The sequence below is a fragment of the Coturnix japonica genome, chromosome 9 (assembly GCF_054131305.1).
Source record: "Coturnix japonica strain WE chromosome 9, WE-NBRP24, whole genome shotgun sequence".
Lineage (NCBI taxonomy): Eukaryota > Metazoa > Chordata > Aves > Galliformes > Phasianidae > Coturnix > Coturnix japonica.
Genome location: NC_140671.1, coordinates 31481403 through 31498859, shown reverse-complemented (window position 1 = coordinate 31498859; position 17457 = coordinate 31481403). Strand labels below are relative to the sequence as shown.

The window sequence follows — 17457 nt, the reverse complement described above, 5'->3', positions numbered from 1 at the left end:
CATGCTGAAATCAGCGTAAATCTTATAATGGCCGCAAATGGGCACAAGTCAAAGAGTGGCCGCAAATGGGCACGAGTCAAAGAGTGGCCGGGAAGCAACTCAGCTCCCTCAGGCCATGGGCGTTGGTTACGGGGCTGGGATAGCCCTAATAGAAAAAAAATGGGCTACCCAGCCCCGTAAGCAAGGATAAATAAAGCCAATTTGGCTGATATTAATTGAAATCAAACCATAAACCAATTTGGTTAAGGTTAAATAATAGCAAAGTTAAAGCCAATTAGTTTAAGATTAAATGATTGCAAAGCTAAAGCCAATTCAATCAAGGTAGATAGATTGCAAAGCTACAGCCAATTAAATTAAACTTAAATGGTTGTAAAGCTACAACCAATTTAAGTAACATTAAATGATTGCAAAACTAAAGTCAATTTGATTAAAAATAATGGCAAAACTAAAGCCAATTTGATTAACAATGACTGATTGAAAGCTAAAGCCAATTTTGTTAAAATAATTAATTAAAAAGCTATAACCAATTTGATTAAGATTATTTAACAACATATCAAAAACCAACTTAGTTGCAGTTAAATGATTACAAAACAAAACCCAATCTGGGTGAACTTAATAGATTACTAAGCTAAAACCAATTTGTTTAAGTGTGATGTCAAATCTAAAACCAATTTGGGTAAGGTTAACTGAACGCAAACCTTAAACCAAATGGCTTAACAGAACTTAACTCAAAAGCTAATTCCAATTAAATGGAGGTTAATTGACTAACATGTAGCTGATGTGCTGTTGTGATGGATCGTCAGCCCCCCAAAGCTTTATTGAACGCCTGCATGGCAGCATGGAGCGCTGCATCAAAGGGGAACATCCATCAGCCAGGGAATATAAGGGCCCTAAGGAAGAAAAAGAGATAGTTAGATCAATGGGCTGAAGCCAGTGGGACATGAAAATGTAAAATAGTGGGCAAGGCCCCAAAATTTGCTACAATAAACACCAAAATGGAGCTAAAAGTACAAAAGAAGAACACAGAGAATGCCAAAATGAACAGCAAGGCCCAAAAGAGCAGCACAAAACACATCAAAACAGAACATAATACAACACAAAACACTGCAGAGAACAGCAATAGGGACATAAAGGCGCAACAAATGATGCAGGAAACTGCAAAATGGAAGAAAGCACCCAAGAGAATATCAAAATATTGGGCAAGGCCCTACAAAAGGATGCAGGGAACACTGAAAAGGAGGGCAAAGCCCAAGAGAACAAGAAAAGGAATGGCAAAATGGACTGAAAGCCCAAAAGAATGATGCAATGGATGCCTAAATGGACGGCAAAGCCCAAAAGAATGATGCAATGGATGCCTAAATGGACTGCAAAGCCCAAAAGAATGATGCAATGGATGCCTAAATGGACGGCAAAGTCCAAAAGAATGATGCAATGGATGCCTAAATGGACAGCAAAGTCCAAAAGAACAACGCAAGGAACGCCAAAATGGAGGGCAAGGCCCAAGAGAATGCCTCAAAGAATGTCAAAATGGAGAGCAAGAAAAACACTGCAAGAAACAGCTGAGCAACAGCAAAGACCAAACACAAAGACAACACAGTAGGACAAGCACAGACAGCCCATAGGACACCACGGAGTGCAAAAATGAAGTCAAAAACACTAACCTCGCATCTCAGTACATAACAAGTAAAAACCAATTGCTATGTGCTGCCCTTACCTGCTGGGCTGAGAGTTACCATCGGCAAAGCTAGGTCCAAGCAATGCAGGTTTCTGTTCCTCGCAGCTCTCATCAGGAGCCACACATCTCTGTGCTCTGCTGGAACCTGTTGGACACAACATGACAGTGAAGGCACTGGGATACAATTAATGTTATTAGGGATACAATTAATGCTATTATGGATATAATTAATGCTACTTTTAAGTCTAAATTTGCAGTAAGTTTAACAATTGTATCCCACACTACAATCATAATTAAAGTAACTTTCACATAAAGCACTGAGCATCACTTTTATGACTGCATTTATCATAACAGACACCTTTAGTATTGGGTAAATATTAGGTAAATATCAGTTCCATTAACAAATACAGGTTACAGTCATTATCACTACAACCCGCATTAAGCCGGGGGAGCAGATCAAGATTAACACAAACAAAACATTAACACAAATCCCAAAGACAAGCAGAACAACCACAGAAAGGCAGCCAAGGGTAAGGCAAGTGCAAAAGAAAGAAGGAAAGCCAAGGGAAACCAAAGCAAAAGCAACAGCAAACAGACCATTATAGGAAACACCAAGAACAAAGGCCAAAGGGAAAACAGCGTGGAGAGCCAAGAGAAGAACAAAGGGAACAATGAAACAGAGGGCAAGGCCCAAAAGAATGCTGCATGGAACTGCAAAATAGAGCAAGGCCATAAAGAACACTGCAGGGAACATCAAGATGGAGAACAAGGCCCAAAAGGGCACATACAACATCAAGATGGAGGGCAAGGCCTAAAAGAATGCTGCATGGAACTGCAAAACAGAGGGCGAGGCCCAAAACAGCACTGCTGAAACATCAAGATGGAGGGCAAGGGCCAAAAAAGACCATGTAAAACATCAAGATGGAGGGCAAGGTCAAAGAGAACATCAAGATGAGGACAAGACCCAAAAGAACACTGCGAGGAACATCAAGATGGAGGGCAACACTGAAGAGAAAACTGCAGCAAACACCAAGATGGATGGCAAGGCCCAAAAGGGCACTACAAGAAACATCAGGATGGGGGGCAAGGCCCAAAAGGGCACTACAAGAAACATCAACATGGTGGGCAAGGCCCAAAAGGGCACTACAAGAAACGTCAAGATGGAGGGCAAGGCAGCAGAGGAAACTGCTTGGAACTCCAACACGGAATGAAAGGCTGAAGGGAATGAAGCACCAAAATGAACAACAAGGCGCATAGAATGAACAGAACAGCAAAATGAGAACAAAGGAAACACTGCAGGAAATGCTGTAGAAACAGCAGAGAACAGAGGAAAAGAGAATGCAGAAGGATGAGAGCAGATATTATCATTATAATAATGTAACGTCACCTTCAATTTCAGTATGGAACAGGTAAAAAGCAATTGTGTGTGCTGCCCTTACCTGCTGGGCTGAGAGTTACCATCAATAAAGCTGGTTCTGGAGCATTCCAGGCAATGCAGGTTTCTGTTCCTCACTGCTCTCATCAGTAGGATGGAATCCATGCTATTAGGGATAGAATAAATACTATTAGAAATAGAAATAATGCTATTTCTAAGGTTAAAGGTGCAGTTACTTTAAAATGGTATTTGGCACTATGATTAGAATGAAGGTTACTTAAAAACAAAGAGCTAGGTTTACAGATACTCTACAGAAAACTGCAATTATCACTAAATTTCCCATTAAGGCCATAAAGTTCCTGCAATTATCCCATAAAGTTCCCTTAAGGTCAAGATTACCATGAATGCTGCCACCCAGCAAACCCCATAGAGCCAAAGGCAGCAGAACAAGCACAGAAAGCCCCAACAAAAGAAAAGCAAAGCAAACACCAACAGTAAGGCAAGGGCAACAGTAAGAGAACAGCCAAGGGAAAGCACAAGGGAAAGCAACAGCAAGGAGAGTGGTATGAAACACCAAGAACAAAGGCCAAAGGGAAGGCAGCGTAGGAGGCCAAATGGAAACAGCAAAAGGACACTGCAGGAACAACAAAAAGGAGGACATGGCCCAAGACAACATGGCAGGGAACATAAAGATGGAGAACAAGGCCCAAAAGGGCATTAAAGGAACATCAAGATGGAGAACAACGCCCAAAAGGGCATTAAAAGAACATCAAGATGGAGAGCAAGGCCCAAAAGGGCACATACAACATCAAGATGGAGGGCAAGGCCTAAAAGAACGCTGCATGGAACTGCAAAACAGAGGGCAAGGCCCAAAACAGCACTGCTGAAACATCAAGATGGAGGGCAAGGGCCAAAAAAAGATCACGTAAAACATCAAGATGGATGGCAAGGCCAAAGAGAACATCACGCAGAACATCAAGATGAGGATAAGGCCCAAAAGAACACTGCAAGGAACATCAAGATGGAGGGCAAAGCTGAAGAGAAAACTGCAGGGAACATCAAGATGAATGGCTAGGCCCAAAAGGGCACTACAAGAAACATCAAGATGGGGGGCAAGGCCCAAAAGGGCACTACAAGAAACATCAAGATGGGGGGCAAGGCGCAATAGAACATTGCAAAGATGATCAAGATGGAGGGCTAGGCCCAAAAGGGCACTACAAGAAACATCAAGATGGAGGGCAAGGCAGCAGAGGAAACTGCTTGGAACTCCAACATGGAATGAAAGGCTGAAGGGAATGAAGCACCAAAATGAACAACAAGGCCCATAGAATGAACAGAACATAAAGTGAGAACAAAGGAAACACTGCAGGAAATGCTGGAGAAACAGCAGAGAACAGAGGAAAAGAGAATGCAGAAGGATGAGAGCAGATATTATCATTATAATAATGGAATGTTACCTTCAATTTCAGTATGGAACAGATAAAAAGCAATTGCTATGTGCTGCCCTTACCTGCTGGGCTGAGAGTTACCATCAGCAAAGCTGGGTCCAACCAATGCAGGTTTCTGTTCCTCGCTGCTCTCATCAGGAGCCGCACATCTCTGTGCTCTGCTGGAACCTGTGGGACACAACACAGCAATGAAGGCACTGCCCACATCTGCAGGGCAGCTCATAGACACAGCACTCACCTTGGGTTTGGTATGGAGGGATGTTGGAACCACTGGGGCCCCATGAGACCCCACTGGAACCACTGGGGCCCCACATAAGACCCCATTGGACCTTATAAGGTCAACAACCCAGTGCAAGACCAACCAAGGTCCTGAAATCACACAGTCTGTGGGTCCAGATGAGATGCATCGCAGACTGAGAAGTGGTGACAATGGGGTGCAGTCCGGTGAGCAGAAACACGGCCAACATGGTGCTCCTTTGTAGGAAGGTAGAAGGGATGAGCCCAGGAACGGCTGACCCGTCGGTCCCACTGCTGTGCTGGGAATGAGCACAAAGCAGATCCTCATAGAAGGACCCAGGGCTCACAGAAGGCAGGAGGTGACGATGGAGATCCTCATAGAAGGACCCAGGGCTCATGGAAGCAGGAGGTGATGATGGAGATCCTCATAGAAGGACCCAGGGCTCACGGAAGGCAGGACGTGATGATGGAGATCCTCATAGAAGGACCCAGGGCTCACAGAAGGCAGGAGGTGATGATGGAGATCCTCATAGAAGGACCCAGGGCTCATGGAAGGCAGGACGTGATGATGGAGATCCTCATAGAAGGACCCAGGGCTCATGGAAAGCAGGAGGTGATGATGGAGATCCTCATAGAAGGACCCAGGGCTCATGGAAAGCAGGAGGTGAAGATGGAGATCCTCATAGAAGGACCCAGGGCTCACGGAAGGCAGGAGGTGATGATGGAGATCCTCATAGAAGGACCCAGGGCTCATGGAAGGCAGGAGGTGAAGATGGAGATCCTCATAGAAGGACCCAGGGCTCATGGAAGGCAGGAGGTGAAGATGGAGATCCTCATAGAAGGACCCAGGGCTCATGGAAGGCAGGACGTGATGATGGAGATCCTCATAGAAGGACCCAGGGCTCATGGAAGGCAGGACGTGATGATGGAGATCCTCATAGAAGGACCCAGGGCTCATGGAAGGCAGGACGTGATGATGGAGATCCTCATAGAAGGACCCAGGGCTCATGGAAGGCAGGACGTGATGATGGAGATCCTCATAGAAGGACCCGGGGCTCATGGAAGGCAGGACGTGATGATGGAGATCCTCATAGAAGGACCCAGGGCTCATGGAAAGCAGGAGGTGATGATGGAGAATCAACACGGCCTCACCAAGGGCAAATCCTCATTGACTGACCTCATAGACTTCTATGATGGCACTGATACATCAGTAGACGAAGGAAGAGCTGCTGATATCATCTACTTAGACTTCAACAAGGCCTCTGATGCAGGACCCCACAGTGTCCTCATGTCCAAGTGATGAAGACACCAAGCGGATGGGAAGATGATGAGATGGATGAAGAACTGGCTGTAGAACCGAGTCCAGACAGCAGCAGCCAATGGCTCCAAATCCAGATGGAGATAATGATGAACAACATCCCATAGCATCCAACATTGGGGCTGATACTCTGCAATATATGAGCATAGAATCAAATGACGATCAGCAGTGAAGACCATCATGACCATCCCCTTTCAACCCCCTGCTATGGGGACAGTAACCAACCACCACACCAAGGTCCCACAGCCTCAAACACCTCTAGGGACGGAGCATCCCCAAGGGACCCGTTCCATCCTCCTCCTTTCAACCCCAAATATAAAGAAGGGATCACTCACCCTATTCTGAGGGTTGAGCCCTCCATCCAAAGGAAGCAGGCTCCAGAATTCGGCTCCTTCTCATACACATCCATAAGTGCTGTTAGAAGCAACCAAAAGGAGAAGACATCAGAACAGTAAAGAAGAAGAAATTCCTTACCCCATAGCAAAGCCAAACACTCACCTTATACCCCAGAGGAAAGGTTCTCCAAGCAGAGCCACATCCTACATGGTATCCAGACCTTGAAAGCAGCAGGAAGGAGAAGACACTGCCCCCAATGCTCCCATAGGAGCACTGAGCAGGAACTGATGCTGCCCCCTGCCCTTCCCAGCCCTTAAATATGAATCAAGGAGGGGAGGAGCCAGGCCCCAACCAATCACAATCCACAGCTCAACGGCCCCCACCTGTGCCCATAGGGCTGGCCACTCCCCTCAGCAGGTGTCCAATCAGGATGTTATGTAACAGCTCCAATCAAGAATGAAGCCAAAAATAAAGCAATAGCAGGTTAATAATTATATCTACCTGTTCCTAAAGGGGAGGGTTATGGTTAGAGGAGAAACGACAGTGCAGTATATGGACAGTGGAGCGCAGATCTCAGAGTCGCAATGGGGTGACACTGTGGTCACCACTCTGGGGTTGATGCTGGGGGGACATTGGGATGATGGGGGGGTTGTGGGGGGGGGGCATTGGAATGATGGGGGGTGATGATATCATTGTATAATTAGGGTGATATAATAGAAATGCTTAGTCATGGTTGGAAGCCATGATGGGGCGGAGACACAGCAGTAGAGCCCAAGTGCAGACAATGCATCTGATTGACTGCAGGGCTGGCTCCGCCCCCTCATATAAGGGCTGGCACCGGGAGGCAGCAGGTATTTGCTGGAGCTCCTCGCTGCCATCGCATCAACCCACATGAAGAAGCTCTTCTGCTCTGTTCTTGCCTTGGACCAAGAGCTGCTGGATAGAGCTCCAGGACTTGGCTTCTCCACCATCACATTGCCCGGCCTAGAACAGCATTACAGGAGGTCAGTTCTGGCTCTGATACTGGAGTAATGCTGAGCTGATGGGAAGCAGAGATGGTTGGGGGGGGAATGTTGAGGTGTCAATGGGGGGTTGATGTTTGGCATCAAAGCTGTGTGTAGATGTGGAGGTATCAATGGTGTTACACAACGAGGAGCCATGTTGGAAGGTGACGATGAGTAGATGTTGGACTGTAACACTGTGTAGTTGTGGAGGTATCAATGGTGTTACACAACGAGGAGCCATGTTGGAAGGTGACAATGAGTAGATGTTGGACTGTAGCACTATGTAGATGTGGAGGTATCAATGGTGTTACACAAGGAGCCATGTTGGAAGGTGATGATGAGTAGATGTTGGACTGTAACACTATGTAGATATGGAGGTATCAATGGTGTTACACAACGAGGAGCCATGTTGGAAGGTTACGATGAGTAGATGTTGGACTGTAACACTGTGTGTAGATGTGGAGGTATCAAAGGTGTTACACAAGGAGCCACGTTGGAAGGTGATGATGAGTAGATGTTGGACTGTAACACTGTAGATGTGCAGGTATCAATGGTGTTACAGGCAGCCAATGGGAACACAATGAGAAGCAGCCAATGATGGGACAATGAGAGGCAGACACTAATTACAATTAGAGGCAGGTAATTAGGACAGATGGAGAGGCAGAGAACTAAGACATTTGGGGGCACAGTGCTGATACATAATGATGGCAGTGAATGGGGAGAGAATGAGACATAGAATGGTTGGACAGTGAGTGGGAGTTAATAGCGAAAATTAGAATGATTGGACAATGAGTGGCACTGAATGATAAGAGAATGAAACACAATGATTGGACAATGACTGGCAATGAAGGATTACGGAATAAAACAGAGAATGATTGGACACTGAGTAGCAGTGAATGAGTAGAGAATGAGACAAAGAATGATTGGACATTCATGGGCAGTGAATGGTGAGAGAAGGAGACACAGAGAGTGACAGAACAATGAGTGACACCAAATGTGGAGAAAACGAGACACAGGTAATGACTGGATAATGACTGGCAATCAATGGGTACAAAATGACACACAGAGAATGATTGGACAGTGAGTGGAAGTGAAGGGAGACAATGAGAGACAAAAAATGACTGGATAATGAGTGGTACTGAATGGTGACAAAATGAAAGACAAAGAATGATTGGACAGTGAGTGGCAGAAAACACTGAGTGAATGAGAAAGAGCAGCATCGCAGCCAATACAGCACTGCAGCATCCAGCATTGCAGCCAATACAGCATCGCAGCACCCAGCATTGCAGCCAATACAGCACTGCAGGCAGCATCCAGCTCTGCATGCAACACAGCAGCCAGCACCGCATCCAGCACTGCATCCGGCACAGTCCCCAATACAATTGGTGACGTTGTGGGGTGACGTTGTGGCGAATTCCGGAGCGGCAGTTCGCATGCGCAGCCTCCGGACTAGCAATACGCATGCGCGAGTTTCAGTGCCGGGCTACGTATTGGCTTATTCAGGAAGGACAGTCCGCGCAGCCACAGGCAGATTGTGCGCCGCGTTATGAAGGGCCGACCCTGAACCAAGATCCAGACTCGCAACACGTGTCCGGAGAGTCCGGAACGGCAACAAGCAACCGCCAGTTGGAACGCTAATTGCGGAACGCTAATTGCGGAACGGCAGTACGCATGCGCCAGATTTAGGACGGCAGTACGCATGCGTGAGTTCTGATGCATCTCTGCGCATGCGCCGAATTAGTTACCGCAATACGCATGCGCGCCTTCGGAAGCTACGTTACGCATGTGCCAATTGTAGAACGGCATTACGCATGCGGGACTTCCGGAATGACACTACGCATACGCCAGCTCACACACTTCAACACGCATGCGCCAGTTCCGTACGGACGCTGCGCACGCGCAGTTCGCTGCGCGCGTTGTTCCCGGTTTCCCGCCGTTTTCCGCCTATTCCCTCTTCTTGTCCGGGTCCCGTTTCCTCTTGTTCCGCGCCTTCCTTTTCGGGAGCTGCTTCTTGTCCACCCACCAAAGCTCCGTACTTTGTACAAATATGTTCCGTACTTTGTACAAATGTTTATATTTATTCAGTTTCCAGACTCATGGCCGCCATCGCCACTTCCGTGTTTCTGGGCGCATGCGCCCTGCTGCTCGCACCCAACGGCCGCAGCTCCGCAGATTCGCCACGTATTGGCACCAGATGCTGCGGGAAGAGCTCAGCTGCAGTTCTACACATTGGCCAAACGGTGGCGCCATAGAAAGAAGCGAAGAGAGGGGGGGAAAGAAAGAAGCGAAGAGGGGGGGGGAAAGAAGCGAAGAGAGGGGGGGAAAGAAGCGAAGAGAGGGGGGGAAAGAAGCGAAGAGGGGGGGGAAAGAAGCGAAGAGAGGGGGGGAAAGAAGCGAAGAGGGGGGGGGAAAGAAGCGAAGAGGGGGGGGGAAAGAAGCGAAGAGGGGGGGGGAAGAAAGAAGCGAAGAGGGGGGGGGAAGAAAGAAGCGAAGACGGGGGGGAAAGAAAGAAGCGAAGAGGGGGGGGAAGAAAGAAGCGAAGAGGGGGGGGAAGAAAGAAGCGAAGGGGGGGGGGAAGAAAGAAGCGAAGGGGGGGGGGGGGGAAGAAAGAAGCGAAGGGGGGGGGGAAAAGAAGCGAAGAGAGGGGGGAAAAGAAGCGAAGAGAGAAATGTCCTAAACTGGACTTGGAAGCCTCCTAATGTGTGCAGTGCCCTCAGAGAGTGTAAGTGGCACTTTATTTATGATGGAAATTCCACTTCTAAACCAAAGAAAACAACAAAAGTCCAAAAAAAAATTATAAAAATAAAAAAGCCACTTAGATGTCAATGCAGCCACCGTCCATTAAAAGCAATGAATGTGGTGTAAAACGCAAGAGGATCTGATTCCTTTTTGTTGAAGGTTCAAACAACAACAACAACAAAAGCTGCAGAGCTGGGAATCCTCATCTGCCAGTGAAATATGGACCGTGTTTGTGTGTCACTGATAGGGAAAATAGTAAAGTTCTCAACCAATCTGCTAATCATGTATCCCCTGTATAGCCCTGAACCATGACCCATGTAGGGCTGTTAGACTATAAGACAGCAGAGGTAGACAATAATAATGCTGACATTGCTATTTAGTAGTTAATAAGTTCAAATCATAAGACAGATGGAATGGACTGGTCTAGCTCAGAAGAAAGAAGATAATGAATTTTTGGACAAGTTCAAAAGAAGAGCAACACGTGAAGCATGAAGCCTGGTCCTAGGATGGAACACAGTGGGAAAGAAGGACTGAAGATATATTGATTAATCACGAGAATGAATAACCTTGTTGATAAAATCAACCCTGGAGTATCCATGAGTTCAAGTCTGGTGAGAGCTGAAGTAGCAGTGAATGTCTATTGCTTCTGGACAAAGGTCCTGGGCTGGCTGAGGACTGAAATCACTTCACAGGTTGCAGTAGCAGCCAGTCATCCAGTGGAGAATACCTCCACACCAGCAGATTCTTGCTGGTCATTGACATTCCAGCATCCTTCAACATGCTTTCAGCATCCAGCCACCCTTCCCCTGAACAAGCTGGAAGATATTCCCTCCTCACTGAAGCTTGTGAATCAGAAGCCATGAACACTTTAAGCAAAGGACTGTGCTAGGGAGGGAAAACTTTTCCTGGAGCCAATGCATATTTGAGCAGTCAAAGTAATACAAGTATAGTGCACAGTTGGAATAATACAAATATAGTTGGAGATAGAAAGCCAGAGGGTATCTAAGGAAAAGGACTCACCAACTCCGAGGCCTTCAGTCAAGATGGGCGCTCACCAAAGCCAAGGGTCACCACCAGAACTCCATAAAGGAGCCATCTCCAGACAGAGGTACTACCATAGTGGTGGTCAGCCCTAAAATGGGACCTAGGGGAGGCAGAGGGATACACCCCTTCCAGCAGCACAGCAGAACTACCTTCACCCGTGCTCCTGCAGCTGACTCATTGCTTGCCTCAGGTGTTTCATCAGAGGTTCAGGCTGTGATCAATGGTTTCCCTTACAATATTTTATCACCATGCTTATTCATTCTGAGCCCTTTTCTGTTCAAACGCCGTGTGGATTTTAATTAAATAGTCCTTCACCAGCCTGTTATTGCAGCTTGGACAGCCTCCAAATGGCCACATTTTCTTCCCAGAATGAAGGGAGGGTGTGTGTTCCCTTCCCCCAGCTCCATTCCCCCCCTGTGCCTGCTGAGGTTTGTTCTCCACAAATGACTCTCATTACATTTGCCCGGCTGGCTGCCTGCTCTCCTGGTAGCTCCTTTCATCTCTGCTGCCCTCCCAGTGCTGGCGGTGACCCCGTTGTGCTGGGTTCCACACAAGGTCCTGATTCCCATCTTTCAACCTTTTGGCATAAATCTGGGCTGAGGTCTTTGTGTTTGATCCCGCTGAGCTCCCGCATCCCTGGGATGCTCAGCTTTCCCTAGTTTCTCTGTATCGTCACTATAGCAGGATGCAGCCTTCAAGCCCATTGGGGTGAGCAAGATGCTACCAAGCATCTTGTGCACCATGCAGTAGTATGCGTTTGGACCAAATTGTTGTGGTTGCATCAGCATCTGCTTCCAAATGGGGCTGTTTGAGCAGTTTGGGTGCAGCTCCCCATCACCTTCCTGTGGAAGTAGCTGGAAGCTTATTTGCATTCAAGCAGACACACCTGCATTTAAATACCTGTAGGCAAACAAGTCCGCCCAGCTCCAGTTTTGCTCTTTCCTGTGTCTCCAGTCCTAGGTTTATGTTTGTTTAAGTGCAGTCTGTTTTCTTCCACTTACAGGGAATGGGAAGATGAAGCGGTGGCCTTGTCCTGGGTGCCATTGGTCCAACAGTGGAAGGTAAATGAATGTGACATTTTTCTGATAGCATTAGTCCAATAGAGAGCTGTAAATGAAGTCTGGTGACCTCTGTTACCTGGTTGTCACAATCTCGTAGTGTCTCAGACCTGTGTCTGCTCCATCCCCGCCCACGGCAACACCAGGACAACTGGGATGAGGCTGCCCCGGGGTGAAGGAAAAGGCTGGAGCTCCTTGGTCCCGAAGCGTGGTGAGACGTGGTCGGCCAAGAAGCGGATGTGGAAGTGGCGACCAATGCAATGCACCAGGCTGCCCAGCACAGCACACTGGAAGCAGGCTGAGTAGGCTTTGGTGTGGGTGGCACACTCATACCACAGCTTGGCCTTGGCTCGACAGCGATAGACACCAATACCCGCGCTGCGATTGAGGTCGAAGCGGTAGAGGAAGCCGTTGACACTCACCATCTCCACTGTCCTGTCCTTGCCACCGCCAGCTGGGCTGACTGTCCAGACGTCCTCGCGGGCCACGTAGCGCAGCAGCACGTAGCGCAAGGTGCCCCCCGTCACGTAGATCTCCCCGTCACACACTGTGGCCATGTGGGCTACAGCAAAGGTGTCGTGAGGTAGCGGGGCAATGAAGACCCAGCGATCATATCGTGGGTCATACCGCTCCACTGTGTACAGGCACTCTCCACCAATGGCATAGAGGCAGCCATCCAAAGCCACTAGCTTGCAGTGAGGTCGTGCTTGGTTCAAGGGGCAGATCTCCCTCCAGATGTTGGTCAGTGGGTTGTAGCAGAAGACGCGGTTGGAAGGTCTCTGTGCACGGCCCGAGCCTTCACAGCCTGCCACCACAAAGAGGTAGTTGAACATGCTGCACATGGCGCACCCCTGGGAGACCACCTCTGGTGGGATGTGGCAAAGGTGATGCCAGCGGTCCCCTTTGTCATCATAGCAGCAGAGCCGGCTAGCACTGAGGCCAAGCTCATGTGTGATGATGTCTGCCACAACAACACACATCTTCCCCTTCATTCTGCGCTGAAGAATGAGGTCCCGCTCACTGGCAGTGAGGTGGCAGTAGATGGAAGGTGTCCTTAGCACCTGTAGGTAGTTGTCACTCATCAACTTGTAGGCAGCCTCCTGGAGGAAGCCGAGCTTCTCTGCCTTGGCCCTACAGAGGACCTCATAGCAGTTCCCCAGGTTCAAACGGGTGTCTAGGGAGGAGGGTGGTGTTTGGAGTAAGTTGGCTTTGTCCACCAGATCCAGTTGAGGGCTTGCTGGTGGCACGCTGGCTGGTGTGACACAGAACCCATCCATGGGCAGCTGGAGGTGAGAGTTTTCTGCAATCTGCAGTACGCTGTTCTTACGACTGATGCTGTGAGTGGGAGCTGGGGGCTTGGGGTCCTTCTCTAAGTTCTCCGCATTTGATGGGACAGTAAGAGAGGTGGTAGGGTTTTGAGATGCCACGGCTGTTTCCTGGGAGTGAACCTCAGGGAGCAGAGTGGCAAGGCTCTGTAGCTTTTCCTTGACCCCTTCTGATGTCTGCAGCTCTTCCTTGACCTTCTCCAGTCTTTGTTGCTCTGTGTTGACCCGCTCCAAGCACTGCAGCTCTTCCCTGACATGCTCCAAGCTGCAGCTCAAGGCTGTACCCATAAATGCAGATGGGAGAGATTTTTTTCTTGATACGGAATGGGAGATGGACTGGACGTAGTAGTCATAGATTTTACCTCTGAGGCCAGGAGATAGATGCTGGTCCCCATCCTGTGCCTTCCTCTCAGAGATGTAGCTCTCCTCCACCTGGATCTTTGCAATCGAGGAGAAAGAGTGGGAGGTGTCTGACTCCCTGCAGCTTGCTGTTATCTTTACCCCCAGCTCCGAGGTGACACTGAGGGTCTGGATCATCTCTCTGCTCCCCTCCTGGCTGCTGATTCTACTGGCCAAATCCTGCTCGGTGCTTCGTGCACCTCCATCCCCTGCCGTCTGGTTGGGAAGCACGACGTGTGGGACAAGCATGCTGTGTCCATTCGCACCACCTTCCTCCTTCAGCATTTCATTCAGATCACTGATGCTGTGAGATTTTGCCTCCCATCCATCTTCCTCTTCACTCACTGGCAGAATTTTCTCTCCCTTTTGCTGTAGATCGGCTGAAGACACACTTGCTTGGGCATCACCACCAATCCGTTCCCCAAACACTCGCCTGTGCCGCAGCCCCTCCATGTTCTGCCCATCCTGGGCTGCATTTTTCCTTCTCCCCTTCTCTCTGCATGCATCGGATGTTGGGTTGTTGCCTCCAGGTGCTGAGCGGGACTTGTAAAATCTGTATGCAAAAGTCAGCAGGAGCAGAGCAGTGGCAGAAAGAAGCAGCTTGCCAGTCAGCTGCATGTCGGACTGCCAGAGCACAGTTACCCACTGGATCATTTTTCCGTGCCAAGCACTTGAGAATGTGAAGAATGTGATTAATGATTGCCGAGCCCCCAGCAGAACCGGCCAGAAGTTTTGGGCAAGGTGACTTTGAGCGTGCAGGTTTGCATGGGAGCTTGTTGTGTTTGAGCAAGGTGGGACAGGGAGGGCTCAGGTGTCACTAGCAGGGAGTTGTGACACAGAGCTTGGCAAACAAAGAAACTCCATGAGAACTTTCAGGGAACACAAACCTGATGGGAAGGAATCTAGATCCTCTGTGTATCCTGCCGATGCTGCTTCACTCCATTTTTACTATTTAATAGTGCTGGAAGAGGAAAACAACTCGCTTGACCCAAGAAAGGTTCTATTTCCTTGTTCTGTCTCTCTGAGGGGTGACGCCAGGTGAAAGCTGAGCACAGGGAACAAAGGGAGGAGGCAGCGTGCAGCTGGGCAGACCTTTGGTCCGACGCAGAGCAGCTGCTCCACGGCGCCAGATGAATAACTTGGCAGCACGCTCACTAATGAAGGGTGACAGGAAGGATCCCAATAGCCACTGAACTCGCTTGGTGGTGAGCCTGAAAGTGACAGGTGGATAATGAGCTATGGGGAGAGGGGTAGGGGGCTAGTTCCTTACCTGAGGCATAGGGACACTGAGGCACCACTGGAGTCTGGTGGAACCAGGTTTCATCGCAAGGCTGCAGTACTACTCACCTTGTGCAGTACTCTGTTTTTCAGAGTTCTGTAATGCTGTCCTGTAAAGGCCCTGGGGTTTTACATCTCTTGCTGCTGTGGCTGTTAATCAGCACTAAGATCTGCATAGAGGGCTCCTTGTGCAGGGAACATGAATTATACACGCCTTTGTAAGCAGCCCTGTGAAGCCAGCCAAGTAGCTGTGCCCAGTAATGACAGAACAGAGGCAGCAGGGCACTGAGTCACTCCCACACAATGCATCCCTGCTTGTGTGCCCCCATCCCATAACTCCCAGACCTGGGGGCCTCCCAGTCTCTGATTTGCTGCATCCTTGAGCTGAAGGCTGCAAAAGCCCTGGCCTGGGGCACACTGCAGCGTGTGGTTTCTCTCATCAACACATGCTTTTGTAGGGCTTAGAAGGTCCAAGAACCTTGAACCTTGCAGGGATTGTGTTTGAGCATGGAACACAGCAATTGCAAGCTGAGGTGATGTCTAGGCAATTGTCATCCTAATTGAAAGTAATTGCTGCCTCCAAATTTTGCTAAAACCTTTTCAAAGTCCACTGACATTAGGGAACATTGATAATGCCATTCCTTGGGGTTTTCAGATTGCGTCATCCCTAAGAAGTGTGATTAATTTTTCACAAGCTAATTGTATCTCTTAGACAGATTGTCAGTGGAGAATCTGTCAGCTCTCATCAATAATGAACCAAGCAGAGCAGCTCCATAACCTCACAGTCTCCCACATTACTCACTATCAGATCCTCAACAATGGGAGTATGGTGGGGAGAGAGAGGATTTAATTGATGTCCTTTGTAATTCCACGTAGAATCACAGAAGGTGAAGACACATTGATGTTTGGACTTGATGAGCATAGTGGTCTTTTCCAACCTTAATGATTCCACGATTCCATCACCACTGCTCCTATGGCAGATGAAGTGACACAGCTGCTCCAGCACTTCATGAGACAACATGAAATCAGGTATCTCTGCCCAAAGCGAGAGCTTCATGCGTACCTTTGGTCATCATTTGGGCTGTTCTAGTAACGACATGGTCCCAACTTCCATTCTCTCTACACATCGATAGATATTCTGCCATAATGGATGGGCTGTGGTTTGATGATTTAACGAGATGATCTCCACTTGGAACCGATGATCTTAGAAGTCTTCTGCAATCTTAACAATTCCATGATCCTACAATTATCAACAAGAAAAGAGCCAAGTGTCCCATATGGATAGCGGATTTGGGATGCTGAGCCCATCGGCTCATTGATCCTCTCCCAGTGGTGGCACTGCTCTGAAGCTGGTGCAATTAAGTGCATGATGGCACTGCCTTCCTTACACTCATTTCCATGGTTTAGGTGATAATGTTGCACTTGAACAGAGATTTGGGGGTCTGTACATCCCCATTTGCACAGTAAGCAGGCATAACAGTTGTTTAACTGCATTTGGATGAGAGCCCCAGAGTGCAACTGGGGTTACTGCATTTCTGACCCAGCAAGGAGTATCTGTGCCATTGGGAACTGTGCTGTGTGGTCTACAGCAGACGGGTAACCCAAATAGCACAGATTTCCCTGTAAGAAAGGTTCTCATCTTAAACAGATGCAGAAAGTGTTTGTTACCTACTTTGGAGCAGAGGGCAGCTGGTTTGTAGAGCTGGGGATTCAGCAGCTGGCATCCTTTCTTGCCGGCAGGGATTCGAATGCTTGGTTCTTTTTGCTTCAGGATGAAAACAGAGCGGCTAATCCCCCTAATTCCCATCCATCCGGGGCCTCTGGAGCAAACTTGTCCCTGCATAGCTTCCAGCAAAAATTACAATGCTGAATGGTTTTGCACATCAGTAGCGACTCCTGAGCCACTGTGTGTTTATTCAGTTCCTATGAGATCTGGAAATTGCTGGCAACAGTGAGTGGTAGGAAGTGAATCTGCTTAATAATAATTAATCATAATAGTACTAATAGTAATAATACTTAACACGAGGTATGGGGCTTTGGGAAGCCGAAGCACTGCACGTCTGCTGGCTAATCCTTCAGGATTAAGTTCCTAGGGGAAATGTCAGGGGAGCGAATGCCTGCATAGTGCTGTCTTAGCACCAGAAGGATGGTGTGGGGCACTGTCATTTTAGGGTCTACAACCCCAGTGGCACTCATGCTGTTGTGCCACAGATCTGAGTCC

General features: G+C 48.4%; 2 protein-coding genes and 1 long non-coding RNA gene across 15 annotated transcripts in view; all 3 read right to left on the bottom strand.

Annotated features, from left to right (window-relative positions):
* Positions 1–3118: 3118 nt before the first annotated feature.
* LOC146759911 (uncharacterized) lies at positions 3119–8784 on the bottom strand. Of its 3 annotated transcripts, XR_014931908.1 has the most exons (4): positions 6389–8784; positions 4737–6183; positions 4561–4666; positions 3119–3216 (listed from the first exon to the last, which is right to left on the bottom strand). It is a non-coding gene; the product is annotated as an uncharacterized LOC146759911 (long non-coding RNA). The 3 variants fall into 3 exon arrangements; XR_014931907.1 differs by having other exon boundaries at positions 4561–6183; XR_014931909.1 differs by lacking the exon at positions 3119–3216 and having other exon boundaries at positions 3274–6183; positions 6389–6467; positions 6552–8784.
* Positions 8785–10490: 1706 nt separating this feature from the next.
* On the bottom strand, positions 10491–14960 carry KLHDC7A (kelch domain containing 7A). 2 transcript variants are annotated; one of them, XM_085509290.1, is made up of 2 exons: positions 14846–14960; positions 10491–14511 (listed from the first exon to the last, which is right to left on the bottom strand). In XM_085509290.1, the coding sequence occupies exon 2, from the start codon at positions 14409–14411 to the stop codon at positions 12339–12341; it is 2073 nt and encodes a 690-aa protein (XP_085365416.1). In that variant the 5' UTR covers positions 14412–14511; positions 14846–14960; the 3' UTR covers positions 10491–12338. The 2 variants fall into 2 exon arrangements, with proteins under 2 accessions (XP_085365416.1, XP_032304656.2); XM_032448765.2 differs by lacking the exon at positions 14846–14960 and having other exon boundaries at positions 10491–14817.
* Positions 14961–16066: 1106 nt separating this feature from the next.
* The window catches only part of IGSF21 (immunoglobin superfamily member 21), a 66610-nt gene continuing 65219 nt past the window's right edge, over positions 16067–17457 (bottom strand). For 9 of the 10 annotated variants that reach the window (XM_085509296.1, XM_032448768.2, XM_032448767.2 and 6 more), the window contains one exon: positions 16067–17081. In XM_085509296.1, coding sequence (XP_085365422.1) covers positions 16627–17081 — 455 coding nt within the window. In that variant the 3' untranslated portion in view covers positions 16067–16626. The remainder of the gene's footprint in view (positions 17082–17457) is intronic. The other variant, XM_032448771.2, reaches the window with a different exon arrangement.

Excerpts from the sequence above, each read along its gene's own strand:
- KLHDC7A (XM_032448765.2), bottom strand. The coding sequence starts at position 14,612 with ATGATCCAGTGGGTAACTGTGCTCTGGCAGTCCGACATGCAGCTGACT.